Source organism: Pongo pygmaeus, chromosome 6, assembly GCF_028885625.2.
Source record: "Pongo pygmaeus isolate AG05252 chromosome 6, NHGRI_mPonPyg2-v2.0_pri, whole genome shotgun sequence".
Classification (NCBI taxonomy): Eukaryota; Metazoa; Chordata; class Mammalia; order Primates; family Hominidae; genus Pongo; species Pongo pygmaeus.
The window spans coordinates 153,456,250-153,476,164 of record NC_072379.2 but is presented as its reverse complement, the minus strand read 5'-3'; the positions used below and the strand labels follow the sequence as shown (position 1 = coordinate 153,476,164).

Below are 19,915 nucleotides of genomic sequence, written 5' to 3'. Positions count from 1 at the left end.
ATTGCTCCCTTACCACTCTCCCCGGCCCATTCCAGCCTCTTCTACATGCTGTGCCTCCCTAGCACAGCCCCCAGAGGTGATGGCTGCTGGTCAATATCTATGTAAGCTTTGAGCACTGAGTACTTTCCTACTGATGTGTCTTAAGACTGTGCTAGCTTGCTGGGGACCATGGTGACCACAGAGATGCTCAACCTGGAGTCCACAGACAGAAATGAAGTGAATGTGAACCTTAGGAACTCAAAAAATTGTAGGGATTTTCCTGGCAAGCAGACCTATGGCTTTCATCAGATCCTCAAAAGTGTTAATAAGCAACATACTTTCGGTTCATTTTAAGCTTGTGAGCAAATAAAATTTCCAGATGTTTCGACATCTGAAGCCCTGCTGGGCCAAAGCCCCAGTGTGTACAGGTGCTGTCCTGGGATTCCTCTCCCTCACACTCACATATTCCCACACCTGTTGTATAACTACCTTTGAGGTTATTCAGCTGTAAGATGACATTGAAAATTAACTACTGCATACTTCCAAAGCATGCATAATTTATTATTTGTTGCTTCCTCTTAAAAATTGGAGAGACAAACAATGGTAACATCCTCATTATTTTCCTTGCTTCAAAAGCAACTCATTAAATAATGAATTACTCAAATATGACAGATTGCTATGAACAACCTTACGCACCCAGCACTGGTGCAATAAAAAGAAGAAATGGCTGTGTTTGTCCATGAGATGTGAAGAGGAAAAACTGCAGTAGGTTTGATTTACCTGGAGGACACAAACCTTTTCTTAACTGACCTCCAGGTGAGAATTTGTTAACCCATTCATATTATCTAATTCCTTTATTTCCTTTGCAGTTGCCAGTTAACAGTTTTTGTGTTAATCTTCTTGGCATATTATATTTCCCACATTTCACTCAGGATTGCTTGATTTGGAGAAAAAAAAAAAGAGCGAGTTGTGTTCTGAATTTGCAGCTTGCCAGCTGTATGATTTTGGTAATTTACTCAACCTCTCTGAGCTTGATTTTACTCCTGTGCAAAATTAGACTGCTGAATTACATGTGTGGTTTGTGAGCTGGGCTCCCCCATGCCGTGGGGCTCTGCTGACACATGTCAGGGGCACTAAGCCAGCACGTTCACCACCTTCACATACCAGTCTTGGAAAAGACGTGCCCTTTGGAAAAGGGCTTTACGTTACTAAAACAAAAGTCCAAAGATCACTGGGCAAGAGGGGCTATAAGATGCTTTAAAAGTCAGACATTCTATGATTTTGTAGAACAAATCATCTTAAAAATGGAACATGAGCTCTGACCAAATGCTGAAAATAAGAAGATTAAGTAGCATTGGGATGTCAGCACATAGTAGGTGTTCACTGAATAATAGTTTGAAATCTCCATGCCAAGAACGGCATTCCGTGTTTCTATATTTTGTTTTTCACAGCAACAGTGTGACAGGAATCATCCCCATTTCATAGATATAGAATCAGTCCAGAACTGTCCAATGTCCCTCAACTAGCAGGTGGAGGAGCTTGGATCAGAAGTCAGGGGCATCCATGCCAAAGCATAGCAATTCTCCCAACTCCCCCGTAAGTTAGCTATTGGCAAGTCAAGGGTCAAGTCTTCATCATCCCAAGCCTAGTAATGAGCAGAAATAATTAATAAAATGCATTAAGGGAGCTTTTGAGACATTACAGCTTCATGGTTTTTAATGGCAAAATAGTTCTTACCTGCCAAAGTTCTCTTATTGGTTAATCTCTTCTTTAACCAAGTCATATGTACCATATGACCTGGTGTTCCAGGCATGGCAGACTGCATCAAAATGAACATCAAAATATCTGGCTCATCAAAATCAGAGCCAGAAGTTGCATTAATAATTATATCATCTTCCTAAATGTTTCTTTCTCAGGCTATTCCAAGAAGTACTACATATATATGTAAGGGGGTGTATGTGTGTGTATATATATATATACATACACCATGTCTTAAAATATCTTGTTGCTTCTAGGTAAACTTGAATTTATTGGTGAAATAACAAACTCTTTTTGCTCTTTGAAAGCCAGAAGTTTCTAGTCCCTTTTTTCACCTATCAAAACATGCCTAGATTAAATAATCACATTCACAAAATGAAATTTTGATGTCCAAGTCACTCCTCTGGTTTTAACTATTTCACAAACACCTGTTCTCTTAAGCAAGAGCCTCTTGTGCCAAGTTCAGACTTCCTCCCTCCCTTCTAGAAATTTACGAGCCTACTGCTGTTTTCCATTGTATGCTTTCAAAACACTTTCATATCACAGTTCCTGTTTCTGTTTTCCCAAACCATCTCTCTGTGCCCCTGCAGCCACATTCCACCTTTCTCCAGCAGACCGCTGGCTGCACCTTGGGTCCAGGCACCCTGGATGGGGACTCTTCTGCTCTCTCCTGACCTTGAGCTGTTCCCATCCAGCTCTCCTTTCCCCCTACCTCGGCTCTCCCGTTACTATTTATCAAAATAAAAATCTTCCTTGGATCCAATATCTGTCTAATAAGTGGATGGGATATTAGGCAGACTATTAAAATTAAAAATATGTTTCCTTCCCTCTCCCACTCAGAGGCCTGATTTGAGATACATACTTAGTGTCATAATTTTGGAATCCCTACAGTGAATGCTATAACAACTTCAAATATTCTAAAAAGAATGAAGAATTTCAAGAATCACTGCTAGAGAATAAAGGAATAAATTATTTTCATTAATTTGAAAACATACATCACTACTATTCAAGACCACCTCTGTCACATATTATTTCCAAAAGACAAAACATGGAATATGCTTTGAATAATTTTTGGTTGTAATCTTACATCTTGCTGTGGGTAGCCTATTCAAAGGGTTGAACCAATCCTTTTTAAGAGAATGAATTACCATTATCTCCAAGAGAAATCTTATGAGCATGTCCAGAAGATGGACTTCGGCCTTTTAAAGTGTTTTGAGAGAGTCCCACCATCACCACGGTGTTCCCATTTTAATCAGCAGATTTGGCTTGTTTCCCATCCCCCCCTCCGCCCACACACACACGGGCACACATACAGATATTTTTTAAAAGCTGTGTTCCAAATTAATAACTTAGCAGCTTGAGACGATGCTTGAGTCTTGTTCAGTTTCACACTGGGGAAAGCAGTTTTTCTTGAATTCTGGCAGGGGAAGTTAAATTTCTTAAAAATTGATCAGATACTAGTAAAGGAATAATACATACATTGTCACTAAAAATTTGAGGAGCAAGACTTTATTATATCAGCAACTGCTTTGTAAAGCCATTGGTGGAGAGCTGCATTCAGGATCCCAGCCACCAGGATCAAAGGGGACCCACAGCACTGACTCCATGCCTGTGCATATTATGGCAGTTTTTCCTAAGAAGGAATTGCTGCACATTTCAACACTATTACCATCAAATCCTCCAGGATTTGAAAGCAGAAAGCAGCAACAGGATCTGTAATTTGGTACTTGCCTGATACAAGACCAGCTCTAATGTGAACACAGAATGAACAGATACCTCCAGGATGTGCACAGCCTGTTGAAGATTTAAGGGGTGCCAAGACTGTCCCCTCTGTGACCTCACCTTCATTATTCCTTAACAACGTGACTAAATATTTTTTCTTCCATCAGGTCTTGCCACAACTTTGTGCCTGAAATTTCCACCATTAATAATTGCACTGGGTTTTATCACCAATAGCTATGGTTGAAATTGCAAATGCTCTCAGGAAAGTACTGCATGACACCCACCTTACACTTTTTGTTTAAAGATTGGATTTTTCTCAGTCATTTAGCAAGGCCCAGGTGGAACAGCACATGGAGCAGTTTTGATAGAAGAGTCAAGTATGAGAAAATGGTGCTAAACCGTGGGTACCAGTGGAGATTAAGGGCCTACCCGGGATGTAGCAGTAAAGAGCCCTGAAAGGTCAGCAACAAATGGGGATGGGAGGACAGAGAATAAACTTTCTGGATTTGATCATTCTACCTGGGCTGTGTGTGTTGAGACCTCTCCACTCCCCACTTCAAGAAACACATGCTATCAAAGTCAGGAAGGACTTCAGGATATCAGCCCCATGCAGAATTGCACCAACAAACAGGATTGCGATTTACATCCCACCCAGATTTTTTCTTTTCTTTTTTTTGGAGACAGGGTTTCGCTCCATTGCCCAGGCTGGAGTTCAGTGGTGCGATCACGACTCACTGCAACCTCGACCTCCCTGGGCTCAGGTGATCCTCCTACCTCAGCCTCCTGAGTAACTGGGACAACAGGCATGCGCCACCACCATGCCTGGATAATTTTTCTATTTTTTCTAGACATGGGGCTTTGCCATGTTGCCCAGGCTGGTCTCAAACTCCTAAACTCAAGCAATCCTCTCTCGTCGGCCTCCCAAAGATTGCAGGTATGAGCCACTGCACGCGGCTCCCCGTGCAAATTGACATGGTTACCTACTTCCATGATTTAAGGCTATGGGATAACCAAGCCTACATCTTCAAATAAAACCACTTTAGTTTATTTTGTTTTTCCAAACAGTGTCTGAAACAAGATGATACACCCCCCACCTGTCCGATCTTTTACAAGCAAGGACGTCAACCATTGACCTCTCAGAGCTTATAGAGAATCACTTTCTCCCCGAATTATATACTCTTCCTCAGGTTTTAGAACTCTGGATCCACAGATTCACTCTGCCCTCTCTTTCTCAATGACAGAGGGTGCACGATGCCTACTGCAAAACTAGATCAGTGAGTGCCAAACACAGGCACAGCTCATTTCCATAAAAGATAATAACGCTACAATTCCCGATGAGGCAGAGACGGTGACTGTTCATTCCTCTAAGTGATTAGCATCTTAACACTTTCCATGTGCACACTGGAGCTAAGATGTTTCGGTGAAGGTTAATGAAAAGCACCCTCCAGCCCTCACGTGTCCTCCATGGAGCATTTGAAGGTTTCGACTACATCTGCCCTGGTAACCACAGTATCGAGAATGAGGGGGCAGGATTTGGTTTAATGGAATGTCAGAATAAAATAACAAAATGCATTTAATGCACAAAGAAAGCATTTTAAAAAACAAAACACAAAAACACTGTTTCCATTGTTTTGAGTTTGGGTTGCACCAAAAGCCAATCTGGGTATCGTTTGTCCTTACCTACCTTCAGGTACAGCCTTTGCTCTCAGTTGTCTGGGCTTTCATTTGATGCGCTAAATGGCACTTGCTGATTTGCACCTTTTAGTAAGTTGGTGACACGGATCCCAAAAGACTGTGAACTACCTGTCAGCGCATGCCGCCTCCAGGCTAGTTGCTTGCTTGCTTCCTCATCATGTTGTTCTCTTTGGTAACAAGCAAGACATCCCTCCTCTGAGGACAGCACTGTACCAGCAAAGCTCTTTCCCTTCCCCAAAGACTCCATGCTGCTCCCCATCAGCTCAAGGACCCACTCTGGTGTTCCCAGTAGGGAGCTCTGGTTCTGGACCTGCTCTCTGTAGGATATCCAAGACTTCCGAATTCTCTCCTCAAATCCTTCACACATCAGCCCATTTTGCAGCCAAACTCCATCCTGTCTCCTGGCTCTGGAAGTCCATGAGTCCTAGATGTACTTCTACACAATCCTAAGAACCTGGTGTCCCTATTCTTTAGCAGTTCCTTCAAGTTTTCTTTTTATCTACAGAGTCTTAGATAATTTAGACCACGCGCAGATGGAATTTAATGTACGTGAGCATGGCTGCTGCATCCAATGTCCCTGTGAACTGTGAAAGGGCCACCAACCCCACCCCATGCCCTTTTTGAACGGCAAAAGGTCCACCTTCCCTATTGGGACTCCTCAATAGTTATGTGCACTTCCTAATATTGAATCTTGTTTCTCTGTGTTCTTTTCACTTCTTTTTTTCCTGTTACCACATTTATCTTAAATACGGATGTCTCACATTGCCTTTTCCTTTTAATATGGTTACACAAAAAATTTAACTCTCATAATGGTCAAAGTTAGATCCTCTCTTTCAGTATTTACTGCAAGAAGCAACGAGATCAAATTCAGAGAGCAGTGGACAGGAACATCAGAAATCCTCTTACTGGATTATTACCTATGTGCCCTTCCAGGAGGCCACCTAACCTCTCCCAGAATTCATATGCATTTTAATGTCCGCTCTATGGAATCTGTTGTTTAAAAATTTCTACTCATTTCAAAAAGTTCTTCTGTAATGGCATTATTATATATGTTCAGACACCTAATTTAAGTTATCAGTTAATACTAGGTCCTGGGGCTCATAATTTAATAGAACAGACACATTGGGAGTTATCTATTAGGATTTGTACAACTTGAAGAAAACTGAGAAGCAACAAAAAACAGCAGTCACATATACAAGGTGTGATGAGAACAGCTGATTTTCAGGTCTAAGGAAGTTAAAGATGTGACTGAACATATAACCAAAGATCCAAGTTAGCCAGTGGAATGTAGGCTATTTCCATGTGAGAGGAGGTTTTTCTGGAGATCTTTTGAGGAAAGGCATATTCTCACACATTTGTGAGATTCCTGAGCACAAGAGCATGAACTAGGACCAACGAGTGCATTTGTGGGGTCCTTTCCAACTCTGATTTTGTGACACACGAGGTGTGCATGTGTGTGACTGTTCATGTGTGTGCATGTATTTGTGTGTACACGTGCATGCACACACATACATACACATGCACAGAATATGCTAGGAAAAACTTATCCCTGTGTAATATTTGAGCAAAAATGTGTCCTGGCTTATTGCAAGCAGAGGGAATTAAGTTTTCTGTCTTCTCTTAATAGCTTTACTGATCATTGCTTTTCAATTTTAAATCATTTGAAATGGAGATAGTATGTATTAAAATAAATTCGCACTTTTATTTATTTTAAGGGAAAAAATCCCTTAATTTGGTTTTCTAAGGAAGAGTTTCATTTGCTTGTGAGAATATAGTAAATTTAAGCCAAGCTTGCCTCAGTGTTTTTTCTGGGTCCCTCACCAGGCTTGCCTCGGTGCAGGAACAGAGGTCAGGTGCAGCCAATGCTAAGCTATTTTCACCGAGGAGTCTCAGTATCACCTGATTGGCTTCAGAGCCAAAGGATCAACTCACTTCATTCAGATTAAAGTACATATTGCTTCCAAACATCTCTGGGTTCTCAATACTTCATTTTAAAATAAACTTTAGCATCTCCAAAGAGAAAGAGAAATAGTCTCCCAGAAGCCAATTCTCCTTGTTACTCTGGCTTGTTTATTTAGTATCCTTTAAAAAACAAACCAAAAATCCCAAAATACTCTTTATACATATTTTTTTAGCAAACAAGGTAGAAAAAAAACAACAATCTCTAACTAATAGTAAAATCTTTTTTTTTCTAATTTCCCCCCTAATTTGTGGCCATCCTCGGCACACAAAAATTATTTCCACCCACCACCCATATGCCTGGTTTCCAAATACCAGGCTGGTAAAGAAACTCACTTTCCTCTGTTCATTTGCTAAGAAGTAATGGGTAGTCTATTGCAGTAACCAAACAGCTGGAAGGATGTTGGAGATGACATCAGGCTCCATTCAATCCCAGTTCTCTGGTTAATGCCTCACAAGATGAGGATGTGAGGTGCCACTGAGTTTCTCATAAGAATCAACACTTGGTGATTTGCAGGCAGTCACTGAGTTAGCACAGTTTAATGATCCCCTGCTTCAAAACCAAACCACAAAGCAGCAATCCTCTCTCTCACTCAAAAAAAAAATAAAAAAAAAAAAAGAAACATATTCCTCTTTCCTGGTCTCCCTACACATTCCTACTAGCCTGGGAATAGAGGTATCCCTAAAGTTTCGTTAGCAACAAGGAAAATAAAATAAAGAATGGAGAACTCATTAAGAGTTCTGCAGTCTAAGCACACAGAATAGTTGTAATACCTTTCAAAATTATATATATTGCAGGAATAAGAGACCGTCTTTGGGGATTTTATTTTAGGAGGTTATTTACCTCTTTATGTTCTAAGCAGTGTGTTAAGACCCCAGGTAAGGGTCTTCTCAAGGTATATACACTTGAAATGTGGGGTTTTCACCCCCTGTCCCATCTGGCTTATCTTATCCCTGCTGTTTCCCTCTTCATTGTACTTCATGGTGGGGGGGGGGGGTTTGTTCATTTTTTAGGGTCGAGGTGACACCTCTCTGAGGAGGGAGAAAAAGGGGCTTCCCAATTGCATGGGATGAGGACAGCTGCTTCTTCTGGGTGTCCCACCTGCTCGCTGTAGCCATGGCTGCCTCTGCTCTTCAGTTTTATACCAGTTTAAGCCTTCTCCGATTGAACAGGTTCAAGGACACGGGATTTCCAATGATAAAAAGGTATAAAATCAAACCAAGAGCTCATAGGTCCTCCAAAACCCTCACCCTAATTAACTACTCCCACTCTTCTGGCATGCTGAAGTATCAGGCAAAATAAGAGCAAATTTGTACAGGAAACAAGGGATTTCTTTTACATAACACAGATTGGGCTTCTGGCTCCCAATCCTTGGGTGTATTGGGTGTAGACCTATGAACAGCAATGCACTCTTTCGTAATTATCACTTCTCTCCCATGGTCAGGGATGCGACCTGAGTCCTGGTTCAAGCCTGAAAGCCCAGCACACACTTATTTCATAACTAATGAGGGAGGAGAACTGTAACAAAAAGAAACCCGGTTAATTACAGAATGCTAATTTAGTGTGGAAATATTTCTTTATTGAGCAAATATTCTGTGGAATTTTTGAAAGGAGGAGGGTTTGGTTTGTCTATTTTGAGCCTGTCAAGCTATACTGAGCATTAACCCTTATGCACACTGTCACACTGAATATAAAAATTTTTAATGTCCGTATTTACAGAATCTTCTTCCCAGATGAACTAAAACTTCATCTAAGTTCTTTAGATGATGATAATGATGGTACTAATAAAATGGCCCCCTTTTACTGATAAATGGGCTTTGGGAAATGACCCCACTAAATACAAATCCAAACTCATCTTCATGTAAGTCTCTGAAGAGTTGGCATGGAATTCTGTCACACAATGTCCTCAAGGAGGCTCTTCACCTTCCTGAACTCTAAAGAGGTGGCCTATCTTTGCCCTAATCCTAGCAAATGAGATCCAACAGCAACCCTAAAATAAGTAGGAGAAGTCAGCTTATGCTGTTGATTTACCACGCTTGAGCAAACTGCTTTGTGAATCTATTGGTGTCTCCCAGGATCTATTTTAATGATCTGCCTGAGGTGAACTGAGCAATGATTAAAAGACAAGAACCCTCAAGATCTTCTAAGAAGGGAATTACAATGTCTACACGCGTGGTGAAGCGGCTGGCTGATTCACCTTTCCTCCCTCACTCCTTGAGCCTCTGCAGACCGTGGTCTTCTCAGGACAAGGCAAGCGGCCTCCCTGTGCCATGTGGGACCCATGCAGCCTTCCTCGTCCGCGGCCAGCCCTTTAAACCTGCACCTTCTCGGCCGAGTCCTCCTTTATCCCAACCGTCCATCCTTCGGCTTCTCTAGCAGGGACAGTTTGCTCTTGAGAGAAACAGGAGGAAAGGGCCACGAGGTATCCAAAGAAAAGTCCTTTCAACAAGCTCATTTTCTTTTGACTTGTCTTAGAACCAAAGCAAAGTCCTGTTGGAGGGTCAGAATACGCTGACGTTTTTGGCTACACCCCTCTTCCCCCAAGTTACAAAGTACTAGCTGGGAACCTTCCCAGGGAACACGTTAGATCTGGTGGCTCTGTAGAGAGAGGCCTTTGTCCAGAGGTGTTTCACATCAAGTTTACCTTGACAGAGGCTCCCTGTGCCTGTACCTTAATCATCAAACCAGGGCGCCCTTTAGAGAGAGAAGCCAGGGAGAGGAGAGCGGCAGACTCCAGCAGCACCCAGCACTTTACGTCTCCTCCCAGCTTCGTGGCTCAGGGGGCCACAGTCATAAACCAATCCAAAATACAAAATTCTTCACTAAATACATATCCTCCCTCTCTGTCTCTGTCTCTGTCGTGCACACACATATGCACGCATGCACACTCACTCACACACATACGGACCCCCACAAGCAGCATTACCTGTTCCTGCTGCTGCACGGATTTCCCCGAAGCGCTTGGCTCCTTGGCTGTGGTCATGGTCTGTCCAGGCGCTTCCCACCACTGGGGCAGGTGGGGTCTGACGGCGAGTTGGGAGCCACCAGAGTCCAAGCGGTAAGGTGAGGAGGAGTGTGATTTTAGTCCATACTTCCGAAATCACAAGGCTATTTTGGGGAGGATGGGGGAGGGAGGGTGGGTAGACAAGCCGAGTTTGCTCTTTAAATGCAAACAGCGGAGAGAGGATCCGAAGCAGGAAGCTGCCGCTGCTTAGTGGGGCTTCTCCAATTAGCATCAGCCTCTGCAATCGCCACAGAAACAATGATAACTGCTTAGCAACCGGCAAGTGGCGGCTGGGTGCAGGAAGGGGACCCGAGTGATGCGCGCTGCCTCCTCGCCCGCCTCCCGGCCCGGCGCGCACGGCGCATGCTCCGGCCGCCCGCTCAGCGGGGCTGGGGCTGGGGCTGAGACTGGGGAGGGGGCCGCGGAGGCAGCCACTGCCGAGGAGACGCCGCGCCCGCAGCCACAGCCTCGGTCACCGCATCCATCAGGGCCCCGCGCCGCGCCCGGGTGTCTGAACCTACCGCCCCCACGCAGGGCGCGCCAGACAGCGCATACCTGGACAGGGGGCAGGGGTGGCCCCAGGAGGGATGCCCTTTGTTTTTTCTTGGTGCAAAGTGTCTGATGCGTGTTTGAGAAGGAAGGGGGTCTGGGAGCACCGGAGGCAGGCAGCTTTTCTGTTTGCCCAGTGGATTTGGCAGGAACACTGGTTGTTGAAATCTTGGGCTTTATTTTCCTTAAAATTCAGAAAACTTATGTTCCATCGTTAGAATCAAAGAATCTACATTTCTCTAAGAGAATCAACCAGGACCTCAAGGGTGTTTGTCCATTAAAAGAAAGACAGGGAGAGAGAAAAGAAAAAAAAAACATTCCAGCCTGTGTGTTGACCTTACAGAAACATGAGGGCTCCCCACTGTGTCCTGAGCTCAAGGAGAAAGAGACAAAGCAGGACAGGAGATGGACTGTCCAGCACTCCCTGCCTGAGGGCAGAGACTGCTGTCGTGTCCTGACCCAGGTACCACTGCCCCTGCCTGGCCCCCTGCACCTGAGCAGACAGTTAGTGGGTAGAGCGGAAATGCAGGTGGCAAACTCTAAGGAAAGTGCAATCAGCCAGTCATTTGCAGGTGGGAGTATCTCCTGGCCCTCCAGAAGAAGCTCAGAACTCAGTGCCCAGAGGCCTGGCACTGTTCCTCTGCACTCCGGGCAGGTGTGTGGCCAAGCTCCCTGTTGATGCATTTCCCACTCCTGGTCTGGAACCTCTACTTTCACCCATTGGCACTTGGTCACAGGCATTCACTGGCCTGAGAGTTTAGCCATTTATATATACGGGGAACTCTCAATAATAAAGTCCTTCGGGCCAGGGCCTGAATCGATCGCTCTAGTCTTTGCACCTCTGTGATGCCCAGTATAGTTCCTTACAGAAAAGAGGCCAACTAGACATGTTTCCATTTAAAAGTTATTGAAGATTTCCCCTTGTTCAGCCCCTTTCCGATGCCCAGCTGGCACTGCTTCCCGCCCCATCATTTTACAAAAACAAACCAGCCAGCAAAATGCAAGGCACTGTGTGCTTCTTTGGAATTGATGGCTGAGCCCAAGTCATGGCAGAGTGGCTGGTCAGCTCTACCATGGCCTGAACTTAATTCTGGTCTGAGTATGTATTTGGCACAGACTCTAAGAAGTCTGGGTAGATGGCTGGTAGCTTGCATCGTTCGGCCAGGGGTAAAGAAATGAAAACCCCGTGTGAAACCCTTGCCGTGTGGTATGGGTTTGTGTTCGGCCTTGGTTGCACTGGCTTAGACTCCTGCACGGGACAGGGAGGTCCAGGGGTGGGTACAGCAGTGGTATCAGTTCTCAGCTTGTCTTTGTGACCCTGCCTACTGGGATGCTAGGAACGTAAGTTCTTATCAGTGTTTGTAGGAGGGACTGGGCCAGGCCAAGCAAGAGTCGGCCTCAGAGGGTCTTCCTACAGTCACAGGTTCCTCAGTGCAAGGTCCCTCCTTGGTCACATCTCTGGCCCCGGGAGCCACTGCAGTGTAAGGTCACCAAGCAAACCTGTCATGGAAGCCCCAGCAGCCGAGTAAACAGGGGCTCAGAAAGAAGGATTGGGTAGCCAGGTGGGCAGTCACTCTCCCCTCACACAGCTGAAATGCAGTTGACCCCTGGAAGACCTCAGTCACAGGGAAAATCACAGCCGCTGCCTTAAAGTAGACCTGTGCAGTTTCAGCCTCAGAGTTGCTCAGGACCTCAGATCACCCTGTCCTTCCGAGATTCCTCTTAAACCTGAAACCCCAATTAGCTGGGAGTGGTGGCACATGCCTGTAATCCCAGCTACTTGGGAGGCTGAGGCAGGAGAATCGCTTGAACCTGGGGGGTGGAGGTTGCAGTGAGCTTTGATGGTGCCATTGCACTCCAGCCTGGGTGACAGGGCAAGACTCCGTCTCCAAACAAACAAACAAACAAACAAACAAAAAATCTAAAACCTCAGGGCTAGGTCAAATGTTGAGCTCCCATCTGTTCGCATCTTAGGAAGGATTCATTGCTAACCCACTGAGACCATGGGCTTGACCCAGGAGTGATATCCAGGAGGAAGACAGCAGACAAGAGGAAGACAGGTCTCCTTCATTGATTCCAGGACCCCTGACCTAAACCCTAAACTGAGGAGCGGTACCTCAGGGAATGCTCAGCGGCTCATGCTAGGGAATCCATGTGGGTGCGTCGCATTTTACTTCTCAGTAAAGAGCTTAAAATATTTTTTTTACACCTAAACAAATATGGATAGAGTGCAAAGCTTGTGGATATTTGTAAAGTGATACATGATCCTTCAAAGGAATGTCCTGTTGGGATCAGATTGCTTGGACTTTGACCAGCCAGGCCCCACCGGGGCTCCCCACCTCCCTCACTCATCTACTCTGTCATTCACCCATCTGTCATCAGGAGCCTCCAGGTGGGGAAGTTTAGGAATTACTAGTGGAGAACCAGGCCAGGTTGTGCCACTCAGTACCTTTCCTTGGAACATTCTGGTACCAGGTTCTCAGCTGCCCACCTTTTTACATATTTGACTTTGGCTGTTTTTAAGAACAAAAGAGCGAGATATCCTGCCATTGGTGACAGCATGAATGAACCTGGAGGAAAGATGCCAGAGAAATGAGCTGGGCACAGAAGAACAAATGCTGCATGGTTCCACTTCTATGAGGCATCGAAAGTAGCCAAACTAATGGAGAAAAAAGGAACAGGGTGGTGGTTGCCTGGGACTGGTGGGAGGGGGAGGGGAGGAGTTGCTAATTAAAAGGCATAAAGCCTCAATTATGTGAGATGAGTAAGTTTGACAGATCTGCTGTACAACCTTGTACCTACAGATAACTTGCACACTAAAAATCCGTTAAGAGGGTAGATCACGAGGTCAGGAGATCGAGACCATCCTGGCTAACATGGTGAAACCCCGTCTCTGCTAAAAATGCAAAAAATTAGCCGGGCGTGGTGTCACGCTCCTGTAGTCCTAGCTACTCGGGAGGCTGAGGCAGGAGAATCGCTTGAACCTGGGAGGTGGAGGTTGCAGTGAGCCGAGATTGCACCACTGCACTCCAGCCTGGGTGACAGAGCGAGACTCTGTCTCAAAAAAAAAAAAAAAAAAAAAAGGGGCAGATCTTGTATTAAATGTTCTTACCATAATGAAATAGGACTGCCTTTTATTCATGTTTTAATCAGTATGCCTCCAGAGAACAAACATTGTACTTAAGTTTATCCTCTCAAGCTAAAGCTGTTTGCTTATTACTGCAAATACAGAAAGGCCTATCTTTCATTAGAGATCAAAACTAAATCTTCCTGGGCATTATCAGTGCCATCATCTAGAGCTCCATGGTCAAAGAGAAGGTTAACAACTGGCAAATACAGGACGTGTTACCCCCCTAAAGTTGCGCAGACCAAGAGAAAATACAAGACTTTACAGGCTCATTTCTAGCAAGCAGCATCTATAAGTATTATGGTTTTCAGTAACTACGGACTGCAGGAAAAGCAACTCAGAGAAGACTTTAGGATGAATCTAGTAGGGGCAAGAGTGCAGAAAAAGAGACACTGCACTCCTTTCCAAGTGCCTTGCACAGAAGAGGTGCTCAATGAATACTGACTTGGCATCAGATATACTTAGCAAAGAAAGACACTACATGCTCACCTGCCCTTAATCATAACAATAACAATGGCCAAGCTACCTGCAGCAGTGGAAGTGCCAGATGGTTAATATCTGACCTCACACCTCCAGCAACACCATGAGGCAGACTGTTATTTCCCCCATTTTACAGGTGAGGAAATTGATATTCAGAAAATTTAATACGAAACCCAAGGTCACTCAGAGCAAGTAACTCACAGCAGAACTTGAACCTTGGCAGTCTAGACGCTAAACCACCATATAACATCGCCTGTGTGTGTCTGTGTCCTAATCTATCTTCTTATAAGGACATCAGCCATATTAAATTAGGGTCCACCCATAGGACCTCATTTTAACTTGGTTTACCTCTTTAAAGACCATATCTCCAAATATCATCACATTCTGAAGCACTGGGTGTTAAGACTTCAACACATGGATTTTTGGAGTACCCGACAGCCCATAATAATGATTACTATCCCCATTTCACTTATGATGGAAGTGAGGCTTGAACTGATAACTCTTCCGAGTTCACAGTCAGCAGAAAATGGCAGAGTTGGTATTCATATCCAGATGTTTGATCCAAGCCCTTGTCCCAACCCCACACACACACAGCCCCAAATCCCCACACACACATACACACGTCCTGTGTCTCTTCAGACCCTTCCAAAGTGCTTGGGCGGGAGATCCAGCCACAAATTCTCCAAACAAGTTTAAGACGTCTCAAGTCATGTCTGTCTACTCCAGCTTCTGCTAAGAAACAGGCAGCTCAAGGGGTCTTGCTATGACCTTGACTCTGGGCCAGTGCCTCCCTTTGTGTCTAGGAAGAATTCCAATTTGATGGAGCACAAGTACCTTGCAAGGAGCATCTTGGAAAAAGTGCCGATCTCAGTGCCTCCCTAGTGAAGGCTCCTTGTGTCTACGAGTAAAAGCACTTCCATTTTGCAGCTAAGTACTCTCGTGGCAGCCGATAAACACACTTAGCAAAGACTGCACCAGGACCTGATGCTCAGCCAAGACAGCTCTTCTCTGTGGTCGCTGGGCATAGGTACCCCATGGAGCCTGGCGGGGCATGGGGGCAGGCCCACCTGCCAACCGGGGACTCCCAGCCACTTGTCTTGCCATGCTATTTACCTCCCACACCCACGGGCACTTTTGCCCAATTCTATTAGCAATCTCTCAGATACCTGCAACCAGCCTGACAAATGGATTTGAGGCGCAATCAGTCCTGTGCAGGTGCAACTGAAGAGAGGCTTTTTCACTTGGGAAAGCCAATCTAGCCTTAGCTATTCTCTCCCCTCCAGATGTGTCTGAGTAGGGCTGCTGGCAGAGGCACAGCTAATTAGGTTTGTTTGTAGCAGGCCTGCATCCCTCCGCAGCCTGATGCAATTTCTCACCCTTCTGATTTACACTCACCTTGCCCTAAGTAGACAATCAGCTGCAGTCGCTTTGCTTCAAATATCATTTAATCAGCAAGTATTTATCCAGGACCTACTATGTGCAGACAAAAGCCCTACAAGAAATAGGCCTGCCGGCTGATTTGCTCAGGAAGGTAGAGATCAAAATGTCTTTAAATTGTGAGTTGTGATGATTTTGGATTGTAAGTCTTTACCATCTGCAAAGAGAAGTCACTTCTTCTAACTTACAATTCCCTAAAAATAAAAATGAATGTGGGGCAGCAGGGTACGATTCTTCTGGAGTCATGCCAGGATCCAAAGAAACTAGTTGGAAAGAAACAACAACAACAACAACAACAAAAAACCCACACTTTTTCTTCAACTCGCACAAAAAGACAAAGGTGGGATGGAACTGTGGATGAGTTTTCTGGCCTGAGGACCAGCTTTCCAACAATCGACCATTGCGTGCTCACTGTCACCTCAGACATTTCAACTAGAACTCTCCAGCTCCCACTGAGGAGTTCTCTCTGCATTTGGAGGCTTGTTTGGGTTTGGTTTTGGTTTTCTCTTGCACGCCCATTACTTAAATGCTGAGGTCCCTGGAAGCTGATGGGTCTGCGTGGTCAGGGCTCACCGGACCGGGGCAAGGAGCCATGGGCAACCCAAACGCCAGCACCCCTTTGAGGGGAAGGGTCTGGGAAGACAAAGGAAAGGGTCTAGGAAGAGAAATAAAGTGCACCAAAAATGGACCCAAATCACCTGTGAGACCCTTACAGACTGGTAAACCTCACCTGGGGAGGAGGAAGTCCCTGAAGCCAAATTCAATTCTCCTCAGCTTGCAGAACACATTTCTCTTGTGTCCAGTAATCTAACCCTGGGGAATTATTTCTTGTTCAGTAAGAATGTCTCAAAGAAGTCCCAAGGCGAGTTGGTGTGGGCAGGGAGGCCGAGGGTCTCACGGATGAGAACGCAGACCAGAATCAGGCCCAACAAGCAAGGCTGAACATCTGGGCCCATTTTGTCCACACTTTAAATTATAGCTGGGAGAGTGAACTTTGTCCAAAGTCTGTCTCTCCCCCAGGCTTCGAGAGGAAAAGTTTCCTCTTGGGAGAATCAACCAAGAAAGCGGCAGGGGTCACAGCTTTCCCTCCCAGCAGGGTATGGACGGTGAGGGTTGGCTGGGACAGAGTTCCCAAAGGCCCTAACCCAGTCATCACCTTCACCCCATGCTTCAGGCACTGTTGCTAGAGTAAAGCATGCAATGTCCCTAACCCACTCATCACCTTCACCCCATGCTTCAGGCGCTACTGCTAGAGTAAAGGATGCAATGTTTTTTTCTTTGGTTAAAAGAACACGGGTACATCTCTTGAACCAGAAGTGGGAAAAGGCTAGAGAGTCACACACAGGTGATCTGGGGCTTCCTTCATTTTAAATTCTTTATTTGTAAGAAAAATAAGAATGTGGAGGTGCAATAAGAGCACAGGCACATTACTTCTGGGTAGTTTAATGTCTGCCTGTCCTTCCAAGTCCCTTCTCTTGTGTCTCTATAATATTAGAATGCCGTGGATAAGGAGTACATCCCCCCCGCCCCGGAGCCCTCTAGATGAATGGGCTGCACACGCAGCAGGGGTCTCCAGAGACACACAACCAATAGTGTGTGTGTGTGTATGTGTGTGTGTGTGTGTGTGTGTGTGTGGAGAGAGAGAGAGAGACATTTTTAAGGATGGTGGATTGTGGGGGCTGGCAGATGTGAAGTCTGCAGGGCAGGGCAGCTGGCTGGAAACCCAGGGAAGAGTTGGGATGGTGGCTCAAGCCTGAAGGCCGTCTGGAGGCAGAATCCTTTCCTCCCTGGGAGACCTCATTATTTTCTCCTAAAGCCGTCAACTAATTGGATAAGGCCCACCCACATGGTAGAGGGGGACCTGCTCTACTCCATGTCCGCTAACTGAATTATCAATCACATCTTCAAAACAAAACTCCATAGCAACATGTCACCTGGTGTTTGAGAAGAAGCTGGGTACCATGGCCTAGCCAAGCTGACACCTAAAACTAACCATGACAGGCAGCCACTGGAAAAGCTTGTCGCAGCATCTGTCAGCATGCATGCTCTTCATTTACTCTCCCTCTCCTACCCGCCTTTTCCCATCTTCCTATCTGGAATGCTTGCTACAATCTGGAACCATGAGACCAAACCCTTCGTGGGAGAAAACATAATAGAAGGAGCAGAGGCTTTTGTGAGAAGAGCAGCCATAACATCCCTGGACTGCTTGTCTCCAAACCGTATTAACAAGAAAGAGAAATAAACTTCTGCTGTGTACAGGGCACTGTTATTTTAGGTTTTCCGGCGTGCACAACCAAGCCAAAATTGATACAGTACAAGTCCTTCTTCCGTTTTCTGTTCATATTACTCCTATCCATTGTGTTCAGAGTGTCCTGAAGAGATAGCAGAGAATACTGGCAAGAAACAGTAGCTGGTTTGCCTTATTGGACCTACTATATTTATGTTGATTTCCAGGTGTAGCAAGTGCATGAGCATCTAAACAAGAGTAGGAAAACCAGGGCTCATGGGCCAAACCTGGCCCCCTTCTTATTTTGTGAACAAAGTTTTATTGGAATGCAGCTATGCCCATTTACTTATATACCGTCTAATGGCTGCCTATGTACCACAACAGCAGAGGTGACAGGTGTGACAAAGGCCATGTGGCCGTAAAGTGTAAAATACTTATTACCTGGTTCTTTGCAGAAAGAATTTGCCCACCCCTGGTCTACAGCAACTCTGTTGCAGTTCAAGTAAAGGTAGGTCATTTCACTCAGTATCGCAATTCAATAAAACAAAAAATCTTCTGATATTAAAGTAGGCTATCCCTCACCCTCCAAAAAGAAAAACAAGAGAAAAAAATAAAACAGAATACATTTCACAATCAACCTAGCAGATATGCCTTTCAGGAATGAAGACGTTTATACTGCTTAAGGCAGTACACTTCCTACATGACTTGTCAGCACGTATCTCCTTTCTTGTCTACCATGAACTGAGACTGACTGACGGATCCATCCATGGTTAAACGTGTGAACCCTAGCTGCATCCTCTCCAAATGCCACAGCAAGTTTCATCAAACAGGGCTCAGTATCCAATTCTAAGGAACTAGAATCTCCTACAGATTGGGGAAATGCTGAAAGCATTCAAAGAGTTCACCAAATCCATACCCACTGTTACTTAGAGTTAGTACTCAAATGCATGTGTTTGAATAAACAGGTGCATCATGTGGGGTCTTCAGGTTTCAAGGAATTCTAGTATATGTCACATGGGAAGGCTTTTCATCTTTTTTCTTCCTAAAAGGCACTTCCCTTACTCATCATAAACCTTCATGACAAGATAACGGTAATCACAGTGCTGCCGCTAAGGCTGTCACTTTTCCTGGGAACCAAGGACACAGGAGGCTGGGCCTGAGCCCATGTGTTCAGCTGCCTGGGAAGCCAATGGCTTTGTGTTTACTGAGAAACTGCTATGTGCTATCTGCTTTGTATATAAAGTCAGGAAATCTTCTCTCACTGTCTCACCGTCTAATAGAAGAGGGAAACTTGTAAATAAATATCTTTTGGTCCCATCTTAAGAATTACACGAAGATGGACTATGGGGATAGTGTGGAGGCAACCTGGGTGTCCATCCTTGTGGAACAGATTGGATGCACACCGTGCAATGCTAAGCAGCAATTAGAAGCAATGGCAGCTGGGGATGGTGGCTCATGCCTGTAATCCCAGCACTTTGGGAGGCCGAGGCAGGCGGATCACAAGGTCAGGAGATCGAGACCATCCTGGCTAACATGGTGAAACCCCGTCTCTACTAAAAAATATAAAAAATTAGCCAGGCGTGGTGGCAGGTGACTGTAGTCCCAGCTACTCGGGAGGCTGAGGCAGGAGAATGGCGTGAACCTGGGAGGTGGAGCTTGCAGTGAGCTGAGATAGCGCCACTGCACTCCAGCCTGGGTGACAGAGAAAGACTCCATCTCAAAAAAAAAAAAAAAAAAAAAGAAGCAACGGTTTATGCATACACATAGCAATAAGCAATGGATTATGTGTACACAGAGCAACATGGAGGGACCATAAACACAGTACTTAAGGAAAAAAGAGGAATCTAAATATAAATGTAAATATGCACAAAACACATAAGGCATCCATGTGTAAACTCAAACCATTTAACAAATTAAAGAATACGTTTCTACAAAAAATGTGTTTTGCAAAAATATATACAAACCAAAAGCTACCCA

The 19,915-nt window shown here is 45.0% G+C and overlaps 1 protein-coding gene across 4 annotated transcripts in view; it reads right to left on the bottom strand.

Annotated features, from left to right (window-relative positions):
• The window catches only part of DPP6 (dipeptidyl peptidase like 6), an 865,911-nt gene that overhangs the window by 589,534 nt on the left and 256,462 nt on the right, over positions 1-19,915 (bottom strand). For 2 of the 4 annotated variants that reach the window (XM_054495449.2, XM_054495451.2), the window contains exon 1: positions 10,041-10,453. The exons of the other annotated variants lie outside the window; for them this stretch is intronic. In XM_054495449.2, coding sequence (XP_054351424.1) covers positions 10,041-10,097 — 57 coding nt within the window. In that variant the 5' untranslated portion in view covers positions 10,098-10,453. Of the gene's footprint in view, positions 1-10,040; positions 10,454-19,915 lie in introns of those variants that run through there. 4 annotated transcript variants of the gene reach the window in all.